Source organism: Pipistrellus kuhlii, unplaced genomic scaffold (genome assembly GCF_014108245.1).
Source record: "Pipistrellus kuhlii isolate mPipKuh1 unplaced genomic scaffold, mPipKuh1.p scaffold_m20_p_8, whole genome shotgun sequence".
NCBI lineage: Eukaryota > Metazoa > Chordata > Mammalia > Chiroptera > Vespertilionidae > Pipistrellus > Pipistrellus kuhlii.
Genome location: NW_023425584.1, coordinates 15,549,322 through 15,574,201, shown reverse-complemented (window position 1 = coordinate 15,574,201; position 24,880 = coordinate 15,549,322). Strand labels below are relative to the sequence as shown.

Here is a 24,880-nt window from a genome sequence, read left to right as displayed (position 1 = left end):
AAAGCGAGTGACGCAGAGCGCGCCCCAGCTTCTCCCCCGGGAGCCCGCGCGCTCTTTGTAACCAGAGCAAGTCCCGGTGGGCCCGTCGCTATGGTAACGCCGCTCGCCCGGCTCCCATAGGCTGGGAGGAGGAAGGCGGGCCTCGGCGGACGTCACCGCGCTCGGTTTGGGGGTGCTGCCCCACCCCTACTAATTGTTTGCTCGAAAGGAGACCGTCAGGTAGAGATCCTTTGTTGAGGGGCCCAGGGGAGCCCACTAATACAGAGTGAAACGTCAGGATCACGGCCCCCAAACCTTTCCCAAAATCCGCTCCTACCAAAGATCTGAAGATCCTTCAAATTAGGGGAGAAGTAAGCGTTGTAATTTGGGATGTGGTCTGGCGGGCCACCTCCTTTGGTCCATCTAGGCCCCGCCCACCAAGGAGGGGCTGATTCGAGACCCCGCCCCTCCCTGGTGCGGGGCGATGGAGAACCAAAATGGAGGAGTTGGGATCAAGATTAAATTGAGTCAGAGCGACTAATCTCGCGAAGGCCTAGGGCGGCCGGGTTCCGCACGCGTCCTCCGAGGGCACCCCGCTCCGCCATTTTCTTGATTTTGCGCCTGCGCGCTGGCTCCCGCGAGCTCAGCGGTTGGGCTGTCGCGGGGCCGCGCCGAAGGGGAGGAGAAGGCTTGCCCAGCGTGCGCGCGCGCGTGCGCGTGCGTCGGGAGTGACGCGAAGGGAGCAGGCGAATTTGGGAGGACCGGGAGGATAGAGGGGCACAGCCCAGGGTGTTTGGTGGGCGGTACGTAAGGCCGTTCTGGTACGAGGGCGCCCATCTCACTGGCCCGCTGGATCCTAGGAACAGATCCGGGGCAGAGGGAAGAGAGCGCCGGGTCAGGGGCCGCAACCGCCGCTCCCGCGGAGTCCGCCCGCCAGCCCGCCAGCTCTCGCGGGCCTGCCTGTCGGGGTAAGCGTGCCCGCGCCGACCAGAGAGGAACGGGAAGCGAGAAGGTGTGGGAGGCCCCCTGGGCCTGTGGGAGGAAGGGGAGCAGGGCGTAGTGAGAGGCAGGGTGAGCGTGACGAGAAAGAGGCCCATGGGATGGCAGTAATGTAAACAGCCTCTTCCGCAGGACGATAATGCTCCAGTGACGTGTGCCAGGACCTTCCAAAGCACCTTAAACAGGCGCCTCCACTGCAGTCCTCCGAGGTGTATGCTGTTCCAGCCATTTCGTAGGATAGGTAGACTGAGGCACGCCGGAGGTTCAGTACTTTATGCAAAGCCCCGTGGCGAGTCGGTGGTGTGGCTTCGAACTCAGGTCTGAATTGCTTTGCACAGAAAGGGTTGAGGAGGAGGAGGAGGTGAGGGAGGAGTGTGAAGGGGGTTGGTGGGTCATCCAGAACGGGAGCAGAATGGTGACGGGCCGTTGGGTAGAAGAAAGGACCGAGTTTGGAACCCTGCAGGCTGCTCCCCTCCCCCGCCCCCCTTCTTGGTTCCTGTGGCCGCGCCACTTTCCCGGCCGAGCTATGGCTTTATGAGCCGGAGCCGTGGCTCCGGAGGAGCCGACGCTCAAGCCTGGCCTCCGCGGGTGGCTTTGCTGAGGTCCAGGCCCGGGTAGGTTCCTTTTGGCGGGGAAGGCCGAGGAGGGCGGCGGCGACCACCGACTGTGGGCGTTCATGGAGCGGACCCTCCTCCAGGTTGCTGCCGTGTCTTCTAACGTGCGTCTGCTTCCTTTTCCATCGTAGGCGAAGGCCGCCGCGTCTTTGTTCAGCCTCCAGCGGGGGGAGGAGAGGGGATGTGATGTTTATTGTTTTCTTGCACACTTAGACTTGAACAGAACCAGAAAACCCAACCATTCTTTTCCCAAGCTTGCTCTGGATTGCTTGCGGAGAAAGCTTTCAGGTGGCTGTTTCATCAGTTGCTCTTCGGAGCTTTCCTGGGTAAACAAGCTTTGTTTGGAGCTGTCTTACTCTATAGGCCGTCAGGAACGATCTGAACAGATGGTACACTACAGATCAGCACAGGGCAGGGACCTCAGTAATTGTGTGTGTGTGTAAGAGAGAAAGAGAGGGACCTTTTATTCGTGTACAGTCTAGTGCTGGGAAACAACAGGTATCAATTAGTGCTTGTCTTGCTTTCTTAGGGAGTGGAGTAGCTCATGTGGAGGCATTTTAAAGTCAGCCTGTGAGGAAGACATTGCATGCGTTCAAGTTCATCCTTAAAAATTTTTTAGGGATGCAGAAACCGGTTTGGCTCAGTGGTGGAGCGTCGGTCTGCGGACTGAGGGGTCCCGGGTTCGATTCCGGTCAAGGGCATATACATTGGTTGCGGGCACATCCCCGGTGGGAGGTGTGCAGGAGGCAGCTGGTCGATGTTTCTGTCTCATCGATGTTTCTAGCTCTCTCTCCCTTCCTCTCTGTAAAAAATCAAAGTATATTAAAAAAATTCCTTAGGGACTTGTATGCATACATATAAGCACAACCAGTGGACACAAGATACTTGGGCGTTGGGGGGGGGGGGGCGGGGATGAGGGCATGTGCCAGGGGGTAAAGGAGGCTGGGGGAAGGTCAATGAGGAAAAAAAAGGAGATACATGTATTACTATTTGTAATACTTTAAACTGGTGGTCGGCAAACTTATTAGTCAACAGAGCCAAATATCAACAGTACAGCGATTGAACTTTCTTTTGAAAGCCAGATTTTTTAAACTTCTAACGCCACTTCTTCAAAATAGACTCGCCCAGGCTGTGGTATTTTGTGGAAGAGCCACACTCAAGGGGCCAAAGGGCCTCATGTGGCTCGCGAGCTGAGCCGCAGTTTGCCGACCACAGCTTTAAACAATAAAAAAAAAAAAAAAAAAAAAAAACTTAGAAAGTTGCAATTTTGGAGATGGCAGGCCTGTTTTCCAGTAAATCCAGGAGATTCAGTTTTTCCTTCAGCTTTGTAACTCGTTACTCTTTCTTTGGTCCTAAACCAGGTAAAGAACTTAGGTTACCTTTAGGGACTGTGTTGCACAGATGGATATTTGAAGTACCTAGTCATTCTGCACTGTGCAGTGTACTCTGTGAGATCAGGTACTGAGAGGCTTAAAAGGAAGAAGACTAACCGAGTGGAATATTGTGTCTGTGGTTCCCATATTAGGCTCATTCAGGAGCAAGAACGGAAAGTGGCAGGCAGAATTGCTGGCACTATTTATTATTATTATTATTTCTCCTTTTGGCTAGCATACCCAGTAATTTATGCTAAGGTAAAGGTGCACAATATGATTCCTCTTCAATTAAAAAAAATTTTTTTTTATTGACGTCAGAGGGGAAGGGAGAGGGAGAGAGAGCTAGAAACATCAATAATGAGAGAGAATCATTCATCAGCTCCTTCCTGCATGCCCCACACTGGGGATTGAGCCCACAACCCAGGCACGTGCCCTTGGCTGAAATCAAACCTGGGAGGGATCCTTTAGTCCGAAGGCCATCGCTCTAACTACTGAGAAAAATCGGCTAGGGCTGATTCCTCTTCAATTTTTGAGTGGTACTACATTTAGAGGCTTACAAGCTATTGTCTATTTCCCAACAGTTTTCCTAGATAAGGGTTTGGTGCAAGAATGTCTTACATATTTTTTTTTGTCAATTGTCTGCTTTTGTGTTCCCCATTTGTCGGTGTGTATTAACAATGTGGTTAGCTTTTTTTTAAAAAAAAAATATTTTTTAATGATTTTTTTACAGAGAGGAAGGGAGAGGGATAGAGAGTGAGAAACACTGATGAGAGAAACATCGATTAGCTGCCATCCCCACTGGGGATGTGCCCGCAGCCAAGCTACATACCCTTGACCAGAATCGAACCTGGGACCCTTCAGTCTGAAGGCCGATGCTCTCTATCCACTGAACCAAACCGGTTTCAGCTTTAAAAAAAATTCTTTTGCCAATGAAGTCATGCTGCTTTTTTTTCCTTTTCTTTTTTTAATCCTCACCAGAGGATATGCTTTCATTAATTTTTAGATAGAGTGGAAGGGAGAGAGAAAGAAAGAGGGAGAAACATTGATGTGAGAGGAATATTGATTGGTTGCCTTCAACTGGGGATCCAACCCACAACCTAATTATGTGCCCTAACTGGGAATCAAACCTGCAACCTTAGGTGTATGGGACAATGCTCCAACCAACTGAGCCTCTCGGCCAGGGCATGATGCTGCCTTTTTAATTGATGTCTCTGAATTTCAGTTTCTTATTTATAAAATGCAGAGGAATACAGCATTGCATAAAGTTGAGAGGAGTTTTCTCCACTGTTATTTTGAAACAACCCCATATTTAGTATCAATAATTATATTTAGCATTATCTTTAAAAGATAAAGATTCATTTAAAAATCATGACCACAATATAATGTAACACCAAAAAAGGGGAGTTGGGGGGACCCTCACAAGAACCCAGAACAAAAAGTAAAACCAGCCAGTCATTAAGACTTATAATAGTCTCAAAATGTGAGAGCTATGCAACACCCCCCCCCCCCCCCCCCCCGCCCACCTGCAGCAATAGTTAGTTTAAAGTTGGATCCAACTAAGGCCTACACATTTTGAGTGGTTAATAAGATTCCTGAGAGTCTTTTACTATTTAAAAAGTAATTAGCCCTAGCCGGTTTGGCTCAGTGGATAGAGTATCGACCTGTGGAGTGAAGGATCCCAGGTTCAATTTCCGTCAAGCATACGTACCGTAGTTGCAGGTTCCCTGGCCCTGGTCAGGTGTGTGTGCAAGAGGCAACACCTATTCAATGTGTCTCTTCTCCCTTCCACTTTCTCTAAAAGTCAATGGAAAAATATCCTCGGCTGAGGATTAAACAAAATGTTTTCTAAAATTTATTTATTGATTTTAGAAAGAGGGGAAGGGAGAGAGAGAAACATGGATTTTTTTTTTCAAGAAAAATGATTTTGAATATAATAATGTTACATGCAATAAACCTTACTATTTCAAGAAAAATGGTCTTAAATATGTTACATGCAACAAACATTAATATTTAAGAGTAAAAGGATTTTAAATATAATATTACCAAAACTGTACTAACATAGTATGATATCATAAAAGTTGTAGAAATATTAGAAATCTGCAAACACCAGGATTTTTTTCCCATTCATGCCCCTTCTCCCCTGTTGTCTGTGTCCATTGATTAGGCTTATATCCATGCATTTAAGTCCTTTGGTTGATCTCTCCCCTTTGCCCCCACTGTTCCCTACCTTCCCTGAGGTTTGACGTTCTGATTGATGTTTCTCTGTGTCTGGATCTATTTTTGTTCATCAGTTTAGGTTCATTATATTCTACAAATAAGTGAGATCATGTGATATTTATCTTTCTCTATTTACTTTTATTTCTTGCAATTTGTTGAAGAAGTTGGATGGTTCTTTAGATTTCCACAGTGGTTTCTTTTCTTTTTTTTTATTTATTTATTGATTTTTTAAAAAATATATTCTATTTTTAACAGAGAGAAAGGGAGAGAGATAGAGAGCCAGAAACGTCGATGAGAGAGAAACATTGACCAGCTGCCTCCTGCACACCCCCCACCGGGGATGCACCCGCAACCAATGTACATGCCCTCCACCGGAATCGAACCTGGGACCTTTCAGTCCGCAGACCGACGCCTTACCACTGAGCTAAACCGGCTTCGGCTATTTATTGATTTTTTACAGAGAGGAAGAGAGAGATACAGAGTAGAGTTAGAAACATCGATGAGAGAGAGTCATCAATCAGCTGCCTCTTGCACGCCCCCTACTGGGGATGTGCCTGCAACCAAGGTACATGCCCCTTGACCAGAATCGAACCCGGGACCTTTCAGTCCACAGGCCGACGCTCTATCCACAGAGCCAAACTGGTTTCGGCCTCAGTGGTTTCTTTCCCTCCCTCCCTCCCTCCCTCCCTCCCTCCCTCCTTCCCTCCTTCCCTTCCCTTCCCATATATTTCTATTGTAGAGAGGAAGGGAGAGGAAGAGATAGAAACATCAATGATGAGAGAAAATCATCGATCAGCTGCTTTGAGCCTGCAACCTGGGCATTTGCCCTGACCGGGAATTGCTGTGACCTCCTGGTTCATAGGTTGATGCTCTAGGCACATGTGTCAAACACAAGGCCCGCGGGCCAAATCCGTCCCGCCAGGCCTTGCAATGTGGCCCGCACCGCGCTGTCATCACTGCACTCCGCTGCGTTTCCATCACAATGACAGTTTATGACTGTTCAGTAAACCATTCGGCCCGAGATTTAGGCTGGATTTTAGATTTTGGCCCCTTCTCTGATTGAGTTTGACACCCCTACTCTAGAGTCTAGACCAGCGTTTTTCAACCGCTGTTCCACGGCACACTAGTGTGCCGCGAGATGTTGCCTGGTGTGCCGTAGGTGCAGACAAGACAAGAATTTTATAATTTTTCACTATTTTGTTTACTTAATATTTCATAATAAAGTAATTATAAAATACTTTCTTTGTGTTTATTTGATTCCTATTCAAGAGAATTAGTTTATATATAGTCAATATAGGCACAGAGTTAAATTTTTTAACATTTTCTAATGGTGGTGTGCCTCGTGATTTTTTTCATGAAACAAGTGTGCCTTTGCCCAAAAAAGGTTGAAAAACACTGCTCTAGACCACCAGAGGTCGGCAAACTCATTAGTCAACAGAGCCAAATATCAACAGTACAACGATTGACATTTCTTTTGAGAGCCAAATTTTTTAAACTTAAACTTTTAAACCACTTCTTCAAAATAGACTCGCCAAGGCCATGGCGAGTGAAAGAGCCACACTCAAGGGGCCAAAGAGCCGCATGTGGCTCACAAGCCACAGTTTGCCGACTGTGGCTCCACAGTGGTTTCTGTACTTTGCTGATTGCTTTTAAACATCAACTTATTGTTGCTCTTAGGCATTCATTGGCTGACTCTTGTATGTGCCTTTACTGAGTATCAAACCATAACCTTGGCGTATTGGAATGGCACTCCAACCAACTGAGCCACCCAGCCAGGGTGCTGATTGAACTGTGGTGTCATTTATCTTGTTCCTTTGTCCCCTATATTTCCTGGAAATTGATAGTTAAATCTAGAGTTGTGGTCAGATTCAAATTAGACTCCACCCCCCCGCCCCCTATAGCATGTACTATGTACTATGGTGGTCCTATCTATAATAATAAAAGTGTAATACACTAATTAGATCGGATATCCTTTCAGATGAAGCCAGGGCTACGAGGGAAGCCTGGGTCCTGGGTGCCTGCCTGTGGCTGGAGGGAAGCCCAGGTCCCGGGTGCCAGAGGGGAGCCTGGAGGAAGGCAGGCCTACTCTTCCACGAATTTCGTGCATTGGGCCTTAGTAAGATTATAAGTGAGCTGAAAAATTTCTACTGCCTAGTGATATCATGGCTATCCTTACATTTAAGTGAAACACATATTGTCTTTGAAATGATACTGGTGTAAATTTACTGCACTGCCAGTCCTGTAAAAGTGTAGCCTATAGCTTTGCCTGGGGGTGGAGGTGGGGGGCTCGGTTGGTTGGAGCATTGTCCCTCACCCAACAGGTTGCAGGTTCGATTCCTGGTCAGGGCACATCATACCTAGGTTTTGGGTTCTGTACCTGGTTGGGAGGCAACTAATTGATGTTTCTCACATTGATGTGTCCATCTGTCTCTCTCAAGTAATAAAAACATATCCTTGGGTGAGGATTAAAAAAGTATGGCATACAATATGTATAGTACATAATACTTTACAATTATAATAAATGACTATGTTACTGGTTTCTGTATTTTTTGTGTTATTTTAGTGGCTACTCTTTCTACTTACAAGAAAAAGTTTGCTGTAAAATAGTATATGATGTTACAGCTGCAATAGCTTCATACATCTGATGCTTACTCAATCTTCTTTCTTAATTGAATCTTTTCTCTTGTGCTTGAGTTATCTTGTATTGTTTTGTACAGTAACATATTGTACAGGTTTGTAGCCTGGGAGCAATAGGCTATATAGTATATACTATAGCGAAGTGTGAAGCGGGCTTTGTGCCATCTAGGTTTGTGTACGTGCACTCTGACATTTTTTATAAATATGTTTGTGTATGTTACTCCTCACCTGAGGGGAGATTATATATATAAAATATGTTTTATTGATTTTTTTACAGAGAGGAAGAGAGAGGGATAGAGAGTTAGAAACATTGATGAGAGAGAATCATCAATCAGCTGCCTCCTGCACACCCCCTACTGAGGATGTACCCGCAACCAAGGTACATGCCCTTGACCGGAATCGAATCCGGGACCTTTCAGTTCGCAAGCTGACGCTCTATCCACTGAGCCAAACTGGTTTCAGCCTGAGGATATTTTTCTATTGATTTTTAGGGAGAGTGAAAGAGAGAGGGAAAGAGAGAGAAACATTGATGTGAGAGAAACACATTGATTAGTTGCTCCTGTATGTGCCCCAACCAGGACTGGGACTGGGGAGGAGCCTGCAACCAGAGTACATGCCTCTTACCAGAATTGAACCCTGGATCTTTGGTCCGCAGGCAGATGCTCTATCCACTGAGCTAAACCAGCTAGGGCTGAATATATATATTATTCTGACTTCAGAGAAAAAGGGAGGGGGGGAGAAGGGGGCGAGAGACAGATAGATAGAAACATCAATAATGATAGAGAATCATTGATTGGCTGTCTCCTGCATGCCCCCTACTGGGGATCGAGCCCACAACCCAGGCATGTGCCATAACCAGGAATGGAACCGTGACCTCCTGGTTCGTAAGTCTACACTCAACCAACTGAACAATACTGCTGGGCTATGATGTTTGCACAAGAATGAAATTACGTAATGATGCATTTCTCAGACATATTCTCTCCTTAAATGGTGTGTGACTATTTCATAACAGTGATATGTTTTGTTAAGAGGCACATGATACCTTGTTGCTTTTTATGATAACAGTCAGTATGATTATTTTAACACATTTCAAAGCTGAAATATAATTTGCATGTTATAAAACTTGCCCATTTTAATTTATAGTTCAATGATTTTGGAGAAATTTACTGAGTTCTGTAATCATTGTAATTGAGTTTGAGAGCAATCTTCACCTTAAGAAGATACCTCCATGCCCATTTTCCATTAAACTCCTATCCTCATCCCACTACTGTAGCCTACTTTTCTGTCTTTATAGATTGGCCTTTTCTGCTTATCCATGTAAATGCTATTATGATTATTCATTAGGAGTCACATAATAATGATATTCTATAATTTCATATTTACTTGTTAGCTGTATAACTTCTCTGAAGAGAAACCCTCAGCTGTGTGATTGCTTCGAGGTATAGCTTATATCAGAAAGACAAGATACAATTTTAAAAATAAGTTGATTTACTAGCATTCTCCACTGATGACCAATTAAGTTTATTTTCTTAGTTCATTATGAACTAATGTATATAAACTTCTCTGAGAAGTTTTAATACACTTTAGTAATTATTCATAATGATGTTCATTCTGTCGTTGACCAGAGGGAACCTCTTTAGATTGTTTCTTGAGTTATTTTGTGACAAATATAAGAGTATTTTAGCTGGGGAGCCTGATTCTAAAGGTTTAGTGTAAATATCTTGCTTTTCACTGCTTGGAGGCCAAAGGTATTTTTTTTCCCTTGGGAGAATGGAAGAGAGAGGGATGGATCTTATTTGGGTCCCTTTAGTTGCTTTTGCTTTTATGGAAACATCTACAGGAGTATCAACTGCCCCTACAGTAACTTATGGTTGTGTTTCAAATGACACCAAAAAGGAAGTGAATTGTTTCAGTTAGGGAAATAAAGAAGCTAAGTGGTATTGGTTTAACGTTAATGGGCTTAGAAATGGTTTAAAGCACTTTAGCTGGGGAAAACCTTAAGCATAGTTTAGAACTTAAAATTCTGAGCCCTGACATTTTCTTAATTATGATTAGACTAGTGGCCCAGTGCACAAATTTGTGCACATTGAAAGAAAACTAATTAGAAGAAATATTTTAATATCCTTATTCTCCCTTTCTCTATAATAGAAGTGTCAACCAAATTCGTGATCAACAATGACAGATTGAAACACATGTGTGCAACTGGCACCAGCAAGTGCTTTATATATATTGCGCATGTGTGAATCAACAGCCTTTTATAGATATAGAATAAACTTGCTTAATTACACCTACTTTCTGATGTAGCTAAACTTTTTCCAGCCCATTTAGGCACTCCGACTTCTTTCTCAGGTAATTGTCAGGAGCATAGCAGTAAATATCAACACGAAGCAGATTATTTATTGTAGATCATGCAGGGAGAACTAAGGGTAAAATATTTAACTGCAGCAGTATTTGACTATATTCTGCGCAGTGAGAAAACATGAAGTCATTTTCATGGTACATCATTTCTTCTTTTCAGTCGGATTAAGTTTCTAAACTTTAAAAATCTCCGTTTTCCGGCTAATGAGAAGAAAATAGGATTCTACCGAGGCTCCTATCTACCTATTCCAGGACTTCTGTGAGGATCAAATGAGATGAGGCACAAGAAAATGTTTCACAGACATTTGGTTAAAGTGTGAAATGTTTCCACCTGGCTATAAAGCAAGTCATGTTCCTGGGCTGAAGAAACTCCAAGGAGGCTAGTTGCTAGGGAGAAGCTGGGTGTTGCTACGCGATGTCATTACCTTGCACCCCCGGTGCCCATTTCCAGTGCGCGCTGGGCTGTGGGCTGCATTTTGCACCATGTGGTCTTGGCAGGGTTGGCTGCAATTTGGTGGGGTGTCTCTATGAGGTGGTGGTGGGGCCTGTGTCCCACTTGGGGGAAGCTGAGTGTTGCTTTGTTGGTGCCAGGTCTGTGGTGCTGTAAATGGCCAGGGCGTATCATGGCAGCCTCTGTGTTGAGCATCTGCCTCCTGGTGATCAGTGTGTGACCATAGGATGGTCGAAGGGACACTTAGCATATTAGCCTTTATAGTACAGCCCACATTTAGTCTGAGCTTTTGCCCTTTTCTGATGTTTATTTGTTCATTTGCAAACCTGTTGTTCATGCCCATAATGTACCGATTGAACATGAGAAGAACAGGTTCTGCCTTTAAGGAGAGTCCACCTGTATTTGTGAGGTACTAGATGCCACGTCTGCGTAAACTTCAGAGTGCTTATAGGAAGTCTGCTGTGATTTAAAAAAAAAATTTTAAAAATATATTTTATTGATTTTTTACAGAGAGGAAGAGAGAGGGATAGAGAGTTAGAAACATCGATGAGAGAAGAATCATCGATCAGCTGCCTCTTGCACACCCCCTACTGGGGATATGCCCGCAACCAAGGTACATGCCCCTGACCAGAATCGAACCCGGGACCCTTCAGTCTGCAGGCCGACGCTCTATTCACTGAGCAAAACCGGTTTCGGCGTCTGCTGTGATTTTAGGGAAGCACCTCAGAGGGTAGTGTGCCTTAAATATATGGGATCTCTGAGAGTTACTAAACCAACAGATTAGTTTCTTAGAGAAATGAGGACATTTGAGAATGCCAGTTTTGTTTTCCAGATTCCTACTGTAATTTGAAAGTAGGAAGCAGAGATTTTCCTTGCTCTGTTCTTTGTAAGACAGTCATGTGCATTTTACTGTTTCTAGGAATTTCATTGTATATTCAGGGAGAAATTCTTGAAACTAAAATGCGCATGACCGTCTTATATTGAGGATCCATGTAGTGAGATTGCCTCTTAAGTAAATCCTTTTATGATAACTTCCTTTAGTCTTTTTATAACTAAGCATCTTACGTTGTGTTTGCTGAAGTAACAGCATACTCTGAGGCTGAACCATGTGGAGTTTTATCTTGCAGAATACTTACTGTCCCCTCCCAGTTTCCTCACAGAATGTACACCATCTTCCAGGTTTTGGTAGAATTTATACCTGCTATCTTCTCTGTCTTGATTGTTGAATTGCTACTTGGTTTCTTTAAAATACTTTGTGTTTAGGCTGAAACCGGTTTGGCTCAGTGGTAGAGCGTCGGTCTGCGGATTCAAAGGTCCCGGGTTCGATTCCGGTCAAGGGCATGTACATTGGTTGCGGGGTGCAAGAGGCAGCTGGTCGATGTTTCTCTCTCATTGATGTTTCTAGCTCTCTATCTCTCTCCCTTCATCTCTGTAAAAAATCAATAAAATATATTAAAAAAATCAATAAAATAAAATACTTTGTGTTTAAAAGTAGACATTAATAACTCAAATTCATATTTTTCTTGTGATTGTTAAGGTTGAAATTAGCAAGTGTTTTACAACTTAAATCACTATTTGCACAAATCTAAAGAGGCACTATATCCTAGCTGGTGTGGCTCAGTGGTTGAGCATCCACCTATGAACCAAGAGGTCACTGTTGGATTCCTGGACAGGGCACATGCCCCGGTTATGGGCTCGATTCCTAGTAGGGGGTGTGCAGGAGGCAGCTGATCAATGATTCTCTCTTATCATTGATGTTTCTCTCCCTCTCCCTTCCTCAGAAATCAAGAAAAATCTATAAAAAAATTAAAGAGGCATTATATTAAGTTAATTAATTGCCTCTACTTCTATTTGACTTTTGAATAGTAGGGAAAAAGAATTTCCCTGTTTTTTGGGGAAAGAGGAGAGTCCCAGTTCCATATTCATCATATAATTGTAAAAACTTTAAAGTGTGAGGATTTAGGTTCACATTCTTTCAAGCTTTCAGAGCGTCCAGGTACATTTAAATTGGCTCAAGTGATTTCTTTAGAAAAGTTCCCTTTGCCGAAACCGGTTTGGCTCAGTGGATAGAGCATCGGCTTGGGGACTGAAGTGTCCCAGGTTCGATTCCGGTCAAGGGCATGTACCTTGGTTGCGGGCACATCCCCAGTAGGGGGTGTGCAAGAGGCAGCTGATCGATGACTCTCTCTCATGGATGTTTCTAACTTGCTATCTCTCTCCCTTCCTCTCTGTACAAAATCAATAAAATATATAAAAAAGAAAAAAAAAAAGAAAAGTTCCCTTTATGTGATCTCTGAGCAAAGTGCTGTGAAAGTTACAGATAAGGGCATTTTTGTGGTCACAGGACTGTTTCAGTCTGTAGACGTTGTAGAGAGAGCTGAAAGCTGGTGTAGGGCAGTGATTTTTACTTCCCTTTTACTTAAAAGGGAAGCCTGGGCAAAAGTTTCTTAATAATTTTAGTTTCTTTAGGTTAAAGAACTGTGCGTGTGTGTGTGTGTGTGTGTGTGTGTGTGTGTAGTAAATATATGACAGTCTCAATGTTTTAATCAGCATAACAATAACACAACTGTCGGACCAACTGACAATCTCAATGCTTTAGCGTAAACTGTGAAGTGATGATAAAATATTGTTTTGTTGCCTTTGTTTTATTGACATCTTATGCCAGTGTGTAAATTTATGTGATTGCACAATGTGTTTTTGAATTTAGGTCAGATCAACCATTGGCTTGCCCTCTATCATAGTCAGCTGAAAGTGACTTCTCAAGTTTCTTCAGGATGCCCGCAGCACTTGTGGAGAATAGCCAGGTTATCTGTGAAGTCTGGGCCAGCAATCTAGAAGAAGAGATGAGGAAGATCCGAGAAATTGTGCTCAGTTACAGTTACATTGCCATGGTAAAGAGCTCTATCCTACCCTGTTTGACTCACCTTGTATGGATTTAGGGAGTATTTAATTTGATTTTGAAATAAGTGATCACACTAAAGTGATGGCATATTAAACATGATAGAAGGTTATATTGTTTTTATGAAACAGCAAGGTTAGCCAATGTATCTGAGAAGGATGTAACCTCTAGAGTCTTGAGGTTTTGTAATGTTACTCTGTGTTTGAAAGTCTTTAAAGCCATAGGGCATATCTATTTCACAGATAATGGTACATTTGTGTAGTTTTAAAAATAATTTTTAAAAATTGTCAGCATTTAAGAATCAAGGAACCTACTTAAATTCCAGATTTTTGCCATCTCTGGAAAAATTGAAAAGATCTGGCAATATAGGGGCCACATACCTGCCTGACATTGAGTGGCTGAAGAGGGACATGTGTGTCATGGTGATATCCAGGGCCTTCTTTAGAGGAGGCAGGGAAGCACCCACAACTCCTAACCATTTTCATACCCAGTTTGCTATACTCCTTTTTTTCTGATTGGCATTTTCACTTCCTTATTTCTATATTTTTATTTGTATATTGTTCTCAACTTAGAATGTTCTTAATTGCCTATATATCTCTCTATAGTTTATCACCTACTTCTACTCATGTCTGCTAGGATATCCAAGTTGTTGTGTAAAGCTTTGTGATTTTAGTGCTTCTGTAGATGTCAACAAGATAAGTATTTTAAGATAGATTTTTTTTTTCAATCTTGGGGCTTGTCACATAACTTTTATAAATTGAGGTGAGAATTTTGTTTATGAATTACCAATTCAGCATCCACTATTTTGTGAAACCTTACGATGGTTTTTTTGTTTTGTTTTTTCAGGACACAGAATTTCCTGGTGTTGTGGTGCGACCAATTGGTGAATTTCGTAGTTCCATAGATTACCAGTATCAGCTTTTGCGGTGCAATGTTGACCTTTTAAAAATTATCCAGCTGGGCCTTACATTCACAAATGAAAAGGGAGAATACCCTTCTGGAATCAACACTTGGCAGTTCAACTTCAAATTCAACCTTACGTAAGTGTCTGAGATACTTCTGAGTATTATTCTTAAGTCTGCTACATTTGTGCAGATTGTGATTTATAGTTGAATTTGTTAATTTTAAATTTTACTTCCACCAAACCCAGGTAAGGGTTGGACAGAGCAGTTAAGCAGGGGATGAAATAAATAATCTCAAAGAAAAGTCCCCCTTGAAGCTCTCTCACAAGTCAACAGTAAAAAGAGAAGTAGTTCAATTAGAAACAGGGAAAAGATTTGAATATACATTTTTCCAATGAAGACATACAAATCTATCTTCTATAAATGCAAAGTGTCCACTTGAGAGTTCTACCAGACGACCAGGAGTTTGATCGCTTGCAATGACATATGCTGACCACCAGGGGTTGGCGGGGAATGAAGGAAGGCCCTGAGCTGACAGCCGAAAGGTGCGGATTAGCTCTGATCACCAGCCAGGCCTAGCGACCTTACCTGTGCGTGAATTTTGTTGCACCGGGTTTCTAGTGGCTAATAAACCCATGAAAAGTTGCTTATAATTGTGTCATTAGGGAAATGCAAATCAAAACCACAGTGAGATACCATTTTATACCCCGAGATGGCTATAATAAAAATACATAGATGTTGGCGAGGATGTGGAGAAATTAGAATATTCATACATTATAATGGGAAATGTAAAGTGGCACAGCCTCTTTGGAAAACAAACAGTCCAGTTAGAAAGGCTGTTTCTCTAAAGGTTAAACAGAGTTACTATATGACTCAGCAGTTCTACTCATAGGCATATGTCTAAGAGATTTGAAATTAGATCGATGCAAAACCTTGTATGTGAATGTTCATAGCAGCATTATTCATGAAGGCATTATTCATTAATATGAAGCAATCCAAATATCTGTGAACTGATAAATGGATAAATTGAACAGTATATCCATGGAATTGAATGTTATGGAGCAGTAAAAAAAAATAAAGTATGGATATATACTATATATGGATGAACTTTGAAAACATGCTAAAGGAAAGGAGTCAGACACAAAAGCCCACATATATGATTCTGTTTATTTGAGATGTCCAAAATAGGCACATCTAGAATAAATTAGTGGTTCTAGAGCAGGGGTAGGGAGATTATGGGATAATGGGAAGTGATTGCTTAATGAGACGGGGTTTCTTTTTGAGGTGATGAAATGGTTTATAATTGGTGGTGATGGTTGAAATATGTAGTTTACTAAAAACTATTGAATTATATATTTTAAATGAGTGAATTGTTTAATATGGGAATTATACCTCAATAAAGCTATTTAAAGTCAAGTCAGTTTTCCAGTTAAGATATCAGTATTTGAATTTCTGCCATTTCTTTACTGGTTGACATTATTTTCCCTTTTTGTAATTCAATTAAAAATTTTTTTTTATTGATTTTTTACAGAGAGGAAGGGAGAGGGATAGAGAGCTAGAAACGTTGATGAGAGAGAGAAACATCAACCAGCTGCCTCTTGCACACCCCCTACTGGGGATGTGCCCGCAACCCAGGTACATGCCCTTGACCAGAATCGAACCTGGGACCTTTCAGTCCGTAGACCGATGCTCTACCGCTGAGCCAAACCGGTTTCGGCTGTAATTCAGTTTTCTTATCTGTAAAAGAGGGTTAGTAGTATCTTTCATAATAAAAATAAGATATAGAGTGGGTGCTAATCAAAGGTAGTTGAAACAAGCCTATTTGGTAGTGGTAAAATTTTGATGCAATTTAAAAAATGTGGTAAAAAGTAAGATTTATTGTCTTTGCATTGTTGTGAAACAGACTCCCCAGAACTTTTTCATTTTGCAAGTCAGAAACTTTATACCTATTAAATAACACTCCCACCTGGCCTCTACTGCTACAATCCCTGGTTCCCTGTCTGCTGGCAGCCCCTGTACCTGCTGCCATTCCCATGTGCTGACGGTGCCGGCCCCGTTTGCAACTGCTGGCAGCACAGAAAGATTGGAGCTGGCACCAGCATGAGCAGCAGCTGCTGCCCCAATTGCCCCTCAGGAGCAGGGGCAGGCGGAGTAGTCCTCAGGTGATCGGGGGCAGTGCGGGTGCCAGCAGCAGGTGTGAGCGGGGCTGGCAGCAGGTGCAAGTGCCTGGTAGGACCGCTGCATGTGACAGCAAAGTATTTTCAGTAACCACCAGAGGCTCACCCCAATGACAGCGATCGGCACTCTGCCTTGGTCTGGTGTCTCCACTTACCTGCTCCACTATCCTGCCACCAGCTATACCCGCCATGTTCTGTGCTCTGCTGCCTGCTGCTGACACCTGCCATGTTCTGTGTGTGCCTCCTGGTGTTCAGTGCACATCATAGTGACCAGTTGTTAGGTTGTCCTGCTGTTGAGTCTATTTGCATATTAGGATTTTATATATATAAATTTTTTTCATTTCCTTTTTTTTTTAGATTAAAAATATATATATATATATATTATTGATTTTTTACAGAGAGGAAGGAAGAAGGATAGAGAGTTAGAAACATTGATGGGAGAGAAACATCGATCAGCTGCCTCCTGCACACCCCCCACTGGAGGTTTGCCTGCAAGCAAGGTACATGCTCTTGACCAGAATCGAACCCTGGACCTTTCAGTCTGCAGGCCGACACTCTATCCATTGAGCCAAACCAGTCCTGGCTTGAGAATTTTCTTTAAACAATGGCAAAACGTGGATATTTTATAATTTGGACAGTTATTTTATGGAAAAATCACATTTTTTAATCTGTTAGAGATAAGATCATCGACTTTTTATGCTTGCTGGAATACTGGACAAAAGGAATTGTAGTCTTAAATAATGAAAGTATTTAAAGAAAACTTGTCCTATGATAAGTGTGATATACTGTTACCCACTACTTCTGCTACATTATCCATCAACTAAGACATGACACCTTCTTTTTCAGAGAGGACATGTACTCTCAGGATTCCATAGATCTCCTTGCAAACTCAGGACTGCAGTTTCAGAAGCACGAAGAGGAAGGGATTGACACACTGCACTTTGCGGAGCTGCTTATGACATCAGGGGTGGTTCTCTGTGACAATGTCAAATGGCTTTCATTTCACAGGTCAGCCCCAGAGAATGTGTAGCTCTCGGTTTGGGAGCAGGGAATTGAATTCTTATGCTCTCTTCTATTGGTCTCTAGCAGTTATGAAGTTGAAATGGTAACTATTACTCATGTTTGTTTTTTCAAAAAACAATTTGGAGCTCATATTGGTTTGTGTTGGACTCTATCATGTAACTGCCAGTGGGTGCATTCTGAGTGGAAAGTGGTGGGTGGAGAGGACCGAAGCACTTGGTTGTTTATTACCATTTTTAAAATATATTTTTATTGATTTCAGAGAAGGACAGAAACATCAATGGTAAGAGAGAATTATTGATTGGCTGCCTCCATCATGCCCCCTACTGGGTTGAGCTCCCAACCTGGGCATGTGCCCTAACCAGGAATCGAACCATCAACCTTTTGGTGCATGGGATGATGCCCAGCCAACTTAACCACACTGGCCAGGTCTATTGGTTGATTCTTTATGTGTCCTGAGTTGGGGATGGAACTCGCAATCTTGACGTATTGGGATGATAATCTAACCAATTTAGCTACCCAGCCAGGGCCAGTACTTCTGGATTTTTGATGAATAAAACACACATTTATATATAAACTTTTGAGTTTTTTTTCCATATTAGTTTGTGTTGTTTAATGGAATGTTAGATCACAGCAGGATAAACTACTATGCAATACTGAAAGGTGGCAGCATCATGCATTTTGAGAAGTAAAGTTGTTGAACGTGGGGACCTAATCACTGCTACTTTTTTCACTTAGTGCCTCCTTTTCTCCTGCAGTGGCTATGACTTTGGCTACATGGTAAAGTTACTTACTGATTCTCGTTTGCCAGAAGAGGAACATGAATTCTTTCATATTCTGAACCTTTTCTTCCCATCCATTTATGATGTGAAATACCTGATGAAGAGTTGCAAAAATCTTAAGGTACAATATATATGTATTTTAAATTAGTAACAACAACAAACAAAAAAAGCCAAAAAAGCAGACTTATCATTTTGCTTTGTTATTTGTTCAGCATGAATTCTTGAGTCCCTGCTAGATGCCAACATTGTATTGTACTAGATAGGTTGTATATATAGCTAATTGCCCAGGAATTTGTGTGGTTATTGTCTTTATCCTGGGCGTGAGGGAGCCCTCTGCTTCTCTCATAAGGCAGGCTTTCTTCACTCAAGGCCTATACCAATTGGTAACTGGAGGTGTATGTACAATTTGTCAGGAATGGGGTCTGTAGTGTACCAGACTTTCAGATCAGAGAAGAGTTTTTTTTTTTGTTTTTTTTTTTTTTATTAAATATATTTTATTGATATTTTACAGAGAGGAAGGGAGAGAGATAGAGAGCCAGAAACGTCAATGAGAGAGGAACATGGACCAGCTGCCTTCTGCACACCCCCCACCGGGGATGTGCCGGCAACCAATGTACATGCCCCTGACTGGAATCGAACCTGGGACCTTTCAGTCCACAGACCGACGCTCTACCACTGAGCCAAACCGGTTTCGGCGAGAGAGGAGTTCTTGACCCTAGATTAGCAATTTTTAATTGGTGTGCCACAAAACATGTAATACCTAACTAGTTAAAGGCATTACATCTTTCCCTTACTGTCAAATAAAAAAAAAAGACAACAGCAAATACATAGCTGTCCAATGTGAATGCCCTGTCTAGATCCATAAATCTATAGGTCATATAATACTAAGCATTGCGTTATATTGGTCACGTCACATAATAGGTTTGTATCTGATTGATTAAATCTTGGTACTAGATATCCTTATATACAATTATAAACACTTGATTTTTGAAAAAGTCACTTTGGAGCCCAAAGGGTCAGATTGACAAAAAAAAAAAAGTATGCCGCATAATTAAGGCAGTTAATTTGTGTGCCATGAGATGAGAAAGGTGGCTTCCCTAGATAGTTTAAGAACTCATTACCCTAATACATTATTGATATGAGGTTTGCTGATTTGAATTAGATAGGCATTTACTACTTCTTTTTTTCTTTTAAAATAATTTTTTATTTATTGACCTTACAAAGAAGGAAGAGAGAGCAAGAGAGAGAGAGAAGACATCCATTTGTTGTTCCACCCACTTACGCATTTACTGGTTGCTTCCTAATGTGCCCTGACTGGGGATTGAACCCAAAACTCTGGTTTATTGAGGTGATGCTCCAACCAACTGAGATACTCAGCCAGGGCTGGCATTGACTATTTTCTAAACCTTGTTTTATAGCAATTAAGATTTTATGGAGCAGAGAACTGACAAAATTAATGATAAAGAGAAAAAGGGAGTAAAAAACAGAACATAACACAATGTATCATTTGGAGGGCTGGGGTAATGCCTGTTAAGTAAATGGCCTGTTCCATCACCAAAAGAAATAAACTCAAGAATGGACTACATTGACTTTAGTAGGGACGTGTTGGGTCTATAATATTGTCTTTGTTTTTCTTACATCTCCAGGGAGGTCTTCAGGAAGTGGCTGATCAGTTAGATTTGCAGAGAATTGGAAGGCAGCATCAGGCAGGCTCAGACTCACTGCTGACAGGAATGGCATTCTTCAGGATGAAAGAGGTAAGGCGAGGAGATGGATGACCTTTGTGGGCTGAGGTTTGTTGAAATTTATAGTTTCTATTGGAAGTTGATGACTACATTGAGAGCAGTTTTTTGTTTTTGTTTGTTATGATGTTCAATATATTAAATATAGTTTGAAAAGCAAAGAAGCATCTGAAATGAAGGCCACTCAGCATGCTCAAATCTAAAAGTATATTTGTATTCCTAGCAGCTCTCATTGTTGTAATTATTTGGTTTTCTTCTGAAAATAATATGAACACATTGGTTAGACCACCCACTTATCTTACAGCTGACATCATAATCAGCAGCTCTAAGGTCAGGAACAAGACAAGGATGCCCACTCTTGCTACTTTTATTCAACATGGCATTGGCAGTTCTAACTAGGACAGTTAGGTAAGAAAAATAAAAGGCATGTAGATAAAAAAAAGTAAAACTCATTATTTGCAGATGACATATTATCTATGGAAGACTTCACCAAAAAATTGTTAGAACTAATAAATTCAGTAAAGTTGCAGGTACTAGCCCTGACAGGATAGCTCAAGTTCATTAGAGCATCATCCTGATATACCAGGTTTCAAGTTTAATTTCCGGATAGGGCACATACAAAAAGCAACCAATAAATGCATAAGCAAGTGGAACAACAAATTAGTGTCCCTCCCTCTCTCTCAAAATCAATTAAATAAAAAGTTTTAGGATGCAAAATCAATATACAGAATTCTATTGTGTTTTTTTTTACACGAATAACGAACTATTATAAAGGGAAATTAAAGAAAAAAAATCCCATTAATAATTGCATCAAAAAGAATAAAATACCTTGGAATAAATTTAACCAAAGACCTGTACACTGAACACTATTAAGACATTGATGGAAGAAATTGAAGATGACACAGATGAGTGGAAAAATAAACTGTGCTCATGGCTTGGAAGAGTTAATATTATTAAACTGTCCATACTACCCAAAGCAAAAATTCCAAAGTTATTTTTCACAGAAATAGAGCAAACGATCCTAAAATTTGCATGGAACCACAAAAAGATTTCAAATAGAGCAATCTTGAGAAAGAACAAAGCTGACAGCATCATTCTTCCTAATTTTGTCCCCCAAAGTACTCTTTGCAATGTCTGGAGACATTTTGGTTGTCACACCTGGGGGTTAGGCTGAAGGGGGCAGTGTGCTACTGGCCAGGGATGCTGCTACACATCCTACATTGGACAAGCCACCCGCACCACAGCAAAGGCATTCTGTCCAGTAGTGCCAGGGTTGACATAATGCTGTTATAAGTGGTTAATGCCCATTATCTCACTGATGACCACCTATTAAAATATGACTGTTTTATAGATAGGGAACAGGGGCTTAAAGTGAAGTGACTTTCCTAAGGTCACACAGGGTGTCAGTCTGTACAGCCCAAGTTCTCAACCATGGCACTGCCTGCTAAACAGAAAGGACAAAATGGGACATGTGTACTTAAGCAGCAGCAGCACAGGGATTCTAGCAGTGAAAGAACTCATGGAAAATAGGTCTGTTCACAAAGGAGCGTGGAAAGGTTTGGAACCTTTCTGTATGGAATTGATTTCTAGTTGGTCAAATTTTGAGGGCTGAGAGCCGGGAAGTACTGATGTGGTAGTATTGACTTGGCATGATTCTTACGACGGGTTCTCTGTCCCATTCTGCAGTTGTTTTTTGAGGACAGTATTGATGATGCCAAGTATTGTGGGCGGCTCTATGGCCTGGGCACGGGAGTGGCCCAGAAGCAGAATGAGGATGTGGACTCTGCCCAGGAGAAGATGAGCATTCTGGCCATCATCAACAACATGCAGCAGTGATGGTGGCGAGGCTCTGCGGAGCGGGCCCAACCAGAATGGTGCTTACTGTGCTGACTGTATTTACCTTCCTCCCCAAGAGAAACCGCTACTTTTGAGCAAGCTGCACTTACCATCTCCACTGAACAGAAAGACTTTTGTTTTACTGAAGACAAAGAAGTCTTTTTGATCCAGAAGAGGGGAGTTTGCTCGGAATTTGTAAACAAGTCTTACCTATTCCTCATCCCTAGGCCTCTTCTCCAGTTGCCTCCTGCCACCAGCATCCATGGCTCATTTGACACCTTTTTAAATACCCAGGACAAGTGAGAAACAAACTAGTAAAATGTATATAACTCTTACCTGTTGTCATTCTTTTTCTTTTAAATTTGTTGCTAATCTCTGATGAAGATTTACTATGCTGAGCTGAGGGCTTCCAGAAAAAGTAGAACAAAATGGTATTCTTAAGTGTGGGTGATAGGTATTGAGTCCTTTTTTCTGACCCTTCTCGAGGACATTTGCTTTCCTCATGGGAATGAATTACATGCTCAGTGCTGAAATTTGAAGACCAGATAATGGTAACTTATCTTAAAAAAAAATACTGAACTTGTCTACTCTTTATTCATAAGGAACACCAGAGTGGACATTAAATTAGCCACTTAAGTGTCTTTATATTCTATTGTGCCATTGAAATTTGCTGTGACATGTGCACCATTTGAAGTCACTTTGTGTTTTCATGTAACAAAATCATAGATTTGATCCTGAAGGAAATTAGTTAAGATCAGATTTTTGGATCATAAGTCTGTTGTGATTTCAGATGGGCATTTGTATTCCGCCACCTCTCTTCTCTGTTTTCCGAAAACCTGAGAAGTTAGGGAGATGGATTAATGTGAGTACCAGAAATGCGAATCTTCAAAGTTTTAGTGGTGCATATAAACAGGACAGTAAGGAATTTGTTTTATAGGAATTTGTTCTCGTGGAATAATATCCCACAACTGGGGTAGAAAGCTCAGGACTGTGATTCCCCCCCCCAAAAAAACTAGTCATTTAAAAAGTACACTGTATCTTTTTTTTTAAATGACAGTATGGATAATTTTGAAAACCCAAAAAACCCATTTGGAATGGTGGAAATGGAACTGGTAACTCACTGAAGTGGATGAATAGTCTTGCATTTTAAAAGCTTATAGAAAACTCAATTTGAAATTATTCAAAAATGTCAAGTATTATAAGCTGGTATTTAAGATGCTTGTAAATATATTTATGTTTTTAATTTTGTATAATAAAGATTTCTTTTTAACTACTGGCATGCAGGTTTGATCTTTCATAGCTATGAATTCCTGGCGCTAGAAATGGATATTAGCAGTTGGTAACAGCATCTTGTGTATCCCCAAGGTCTTGCCTCCATTTTCCACAAGGTGGCTCGCATCCAGAACGCTTCACTTTGAAGGAAGCTTTTAATGAGCATCTGTGTAAGTGGAACATTTCACACTTGTCGCTGATTATTTGGCCTTACTTGGAAACCAGTATTAACTCTATTTCCTGGGACCACTCATTATACATGTGGTGAATTAGCAAGTGAAATTCTTGCAGAAAAGCCATGAATCAGTTCAGTTATTGGGAAAGAGTGCTCCTCATCAACCTCACCCAACTGTCTTAATTTTTATGATCTAGCAACTGGGATACTACGGAAACATCTGTTCCTGACATTGTCCAACTATTTAACCAAAGAAAAGAACAGGCTTCAAAAGAATGCTCATTAGTTTAAAAAAAATACAAGAACAAGAGTTTGTAATTAATTAGTATGTTGTGTCCATTATGCATGATCCAAAAGTTGAAGTCCAATGATCCAAAACTTACACATACAAAATAAGGAAGGAATATGCATTTTTCTTGGAAGATCATCTGTGGCTTCAATCTAATTCTCCTGTGATCCAAAAAAGATTAAGAAAAACTGAAACAGTAATTTCTTTCCGAGCTATTTTGCTCACCATCAAAACTGAAGGGTTAAGACTCACTTGAGTTACTTATTTGTTCTTCTAACACTTTAGTAAATGATTTGTTCAAATAAGCAATTATATGTAACAATAAAACCAAATTTTTGACCTAGGATAAAGACAACATGATGGGTAAGGCCTGTTTCACACTCAGTAGAAGTAGCAGTTAGTAGTAGAGTAGAAGGGGAGAGCCCAAGTTAACAAAATTAAAAAAATGATACCGTGGTCATAAACTACAGCAATTCTATCTCAAACAAGAATGGTGGTGGTTACGATCAGGGGAAGCATTTGTAAAGGTAGCTTGTGTATAAGAACATAACACTTTGAACAAAAGTTTCTTCTCTTTGGATGAAATCTACATAAGGCTTTAGAGATGACCAACAATTACTCTTGCAGGTGTTCTAACAACTACTGCTGGCTTTGGAAGATCCTTTAGTAGGGAACTACAACTGAGTCCAAAGTCAGATTCTGTTTTTAAGGGTAGAGTTGATCCAAACTTGACCCTCGTTTTGTATTATTTGGATCACTGCAAAAAACATCTAGGGATCAGAGCAAATGCCTGGCAGAGGTGAAAGGTGTCAGACGTTTTGAATTTGATGCAATTTATTTTAAAGGTCCTTGAAAGTTCACGTGCAGAAGGTCTGGCAGTGTCTTTGGTAAACTTTAGTGCCGCCGTATTTCTGAAGCAGCTCTTGGGCCTGTTGCTGCATTTCCTGGGTCATGCTCTCAGGACACTGGGACCCGATGTGAAGCAGGACCAGGCAGCACTCCAGCACATCTGGAAAGGGCCAGGTCTGAAAGATGAAAGTGAAACGAAGCATTTGCAAAAGAGCCACAACACCTGCATGGAAGGCACCAGTAACTCAGAGTCTCTCCTGACACTTCTCAGGCATAGCTGGGCCATTTCTCTCAAGATGTTTTGTGAGA

The 24,880-nt window shown here is 41.6% G+C and overlaps 2 protein-coding genes across 14 annotated transcripts in view; one reads left to right on the top strand and one right to left on the bottom strand.

The window, feature by feature from the left end:
- The first annotated feature begins 802 nt into the window (after positions 1-802).
- Positions 803-23,265, top strand: CNOT8 (CCR4-NOT transcription complex subunit 8). 5 transcript variants are annotated; one of them, XM_036423730.2, is made up of 8 exons: positions 804-947; positions 13,336-13,519; positions 14,374-14,567; positions 17,453-17,614; positions 18,385-18,529; positions 20,055-20,165; positions 20,435-20,480; positions 21,837-21,974. In XM_036423730.2, exons 2-7 carry the CDS (start codon positions 13,403-13,405, stop codon positions 20,456-20,458), a joined length of 753 nt encoding a protein of 250 aa, XP_036279623.1. In that variant the 5' UTR covers positions 804-947; positions 13,336-13,402; the 3' UTR covers positions 20,459-20,480; positions 21,837-21,974. The 5 variants fall into 5 exon arrangements, with proteins under 5 accessions (XP_045432628.1, XP_036279623.1, XP_036279622.1 ...); XM_036423729.2 differs by lacking the exon at positions 20,435-20,480 and having other exon boundaries at positions 806-947; positions 21,837-23,265; XM_045576672.1 differs by lacking the exons at positions 17,453-17,614; positions 20,435-20,480 and having other exon boundaries at positions 803-947; positions 21,837-23,265.
- Positions 22,459-24,880, bottom strand: part of GEMIN5 (gem nuclear organelle associated protein 5) — a 35,338-nt gene continuing 32,916 nt past the window's right edge. For 8 of the 9 annotated variants that reach the window (XM_036423720.2, XM_036423718.2, XM_036423719.2 and 5 more), the window contains one exon: positions 22,459-24,747. In XM_036423720.2, the coding sequence (XP_036279613.1) occupies positions 24,672-24,747 (76 nt within the window). In that variant the 3' untranslated portion in view covers positions 22,459-24,671. The remainder of the gene's footprint in view (positions 24,748-24,880) is intronic. The other variant, XR_006740698.1, reaches the window with a different exon arrangement.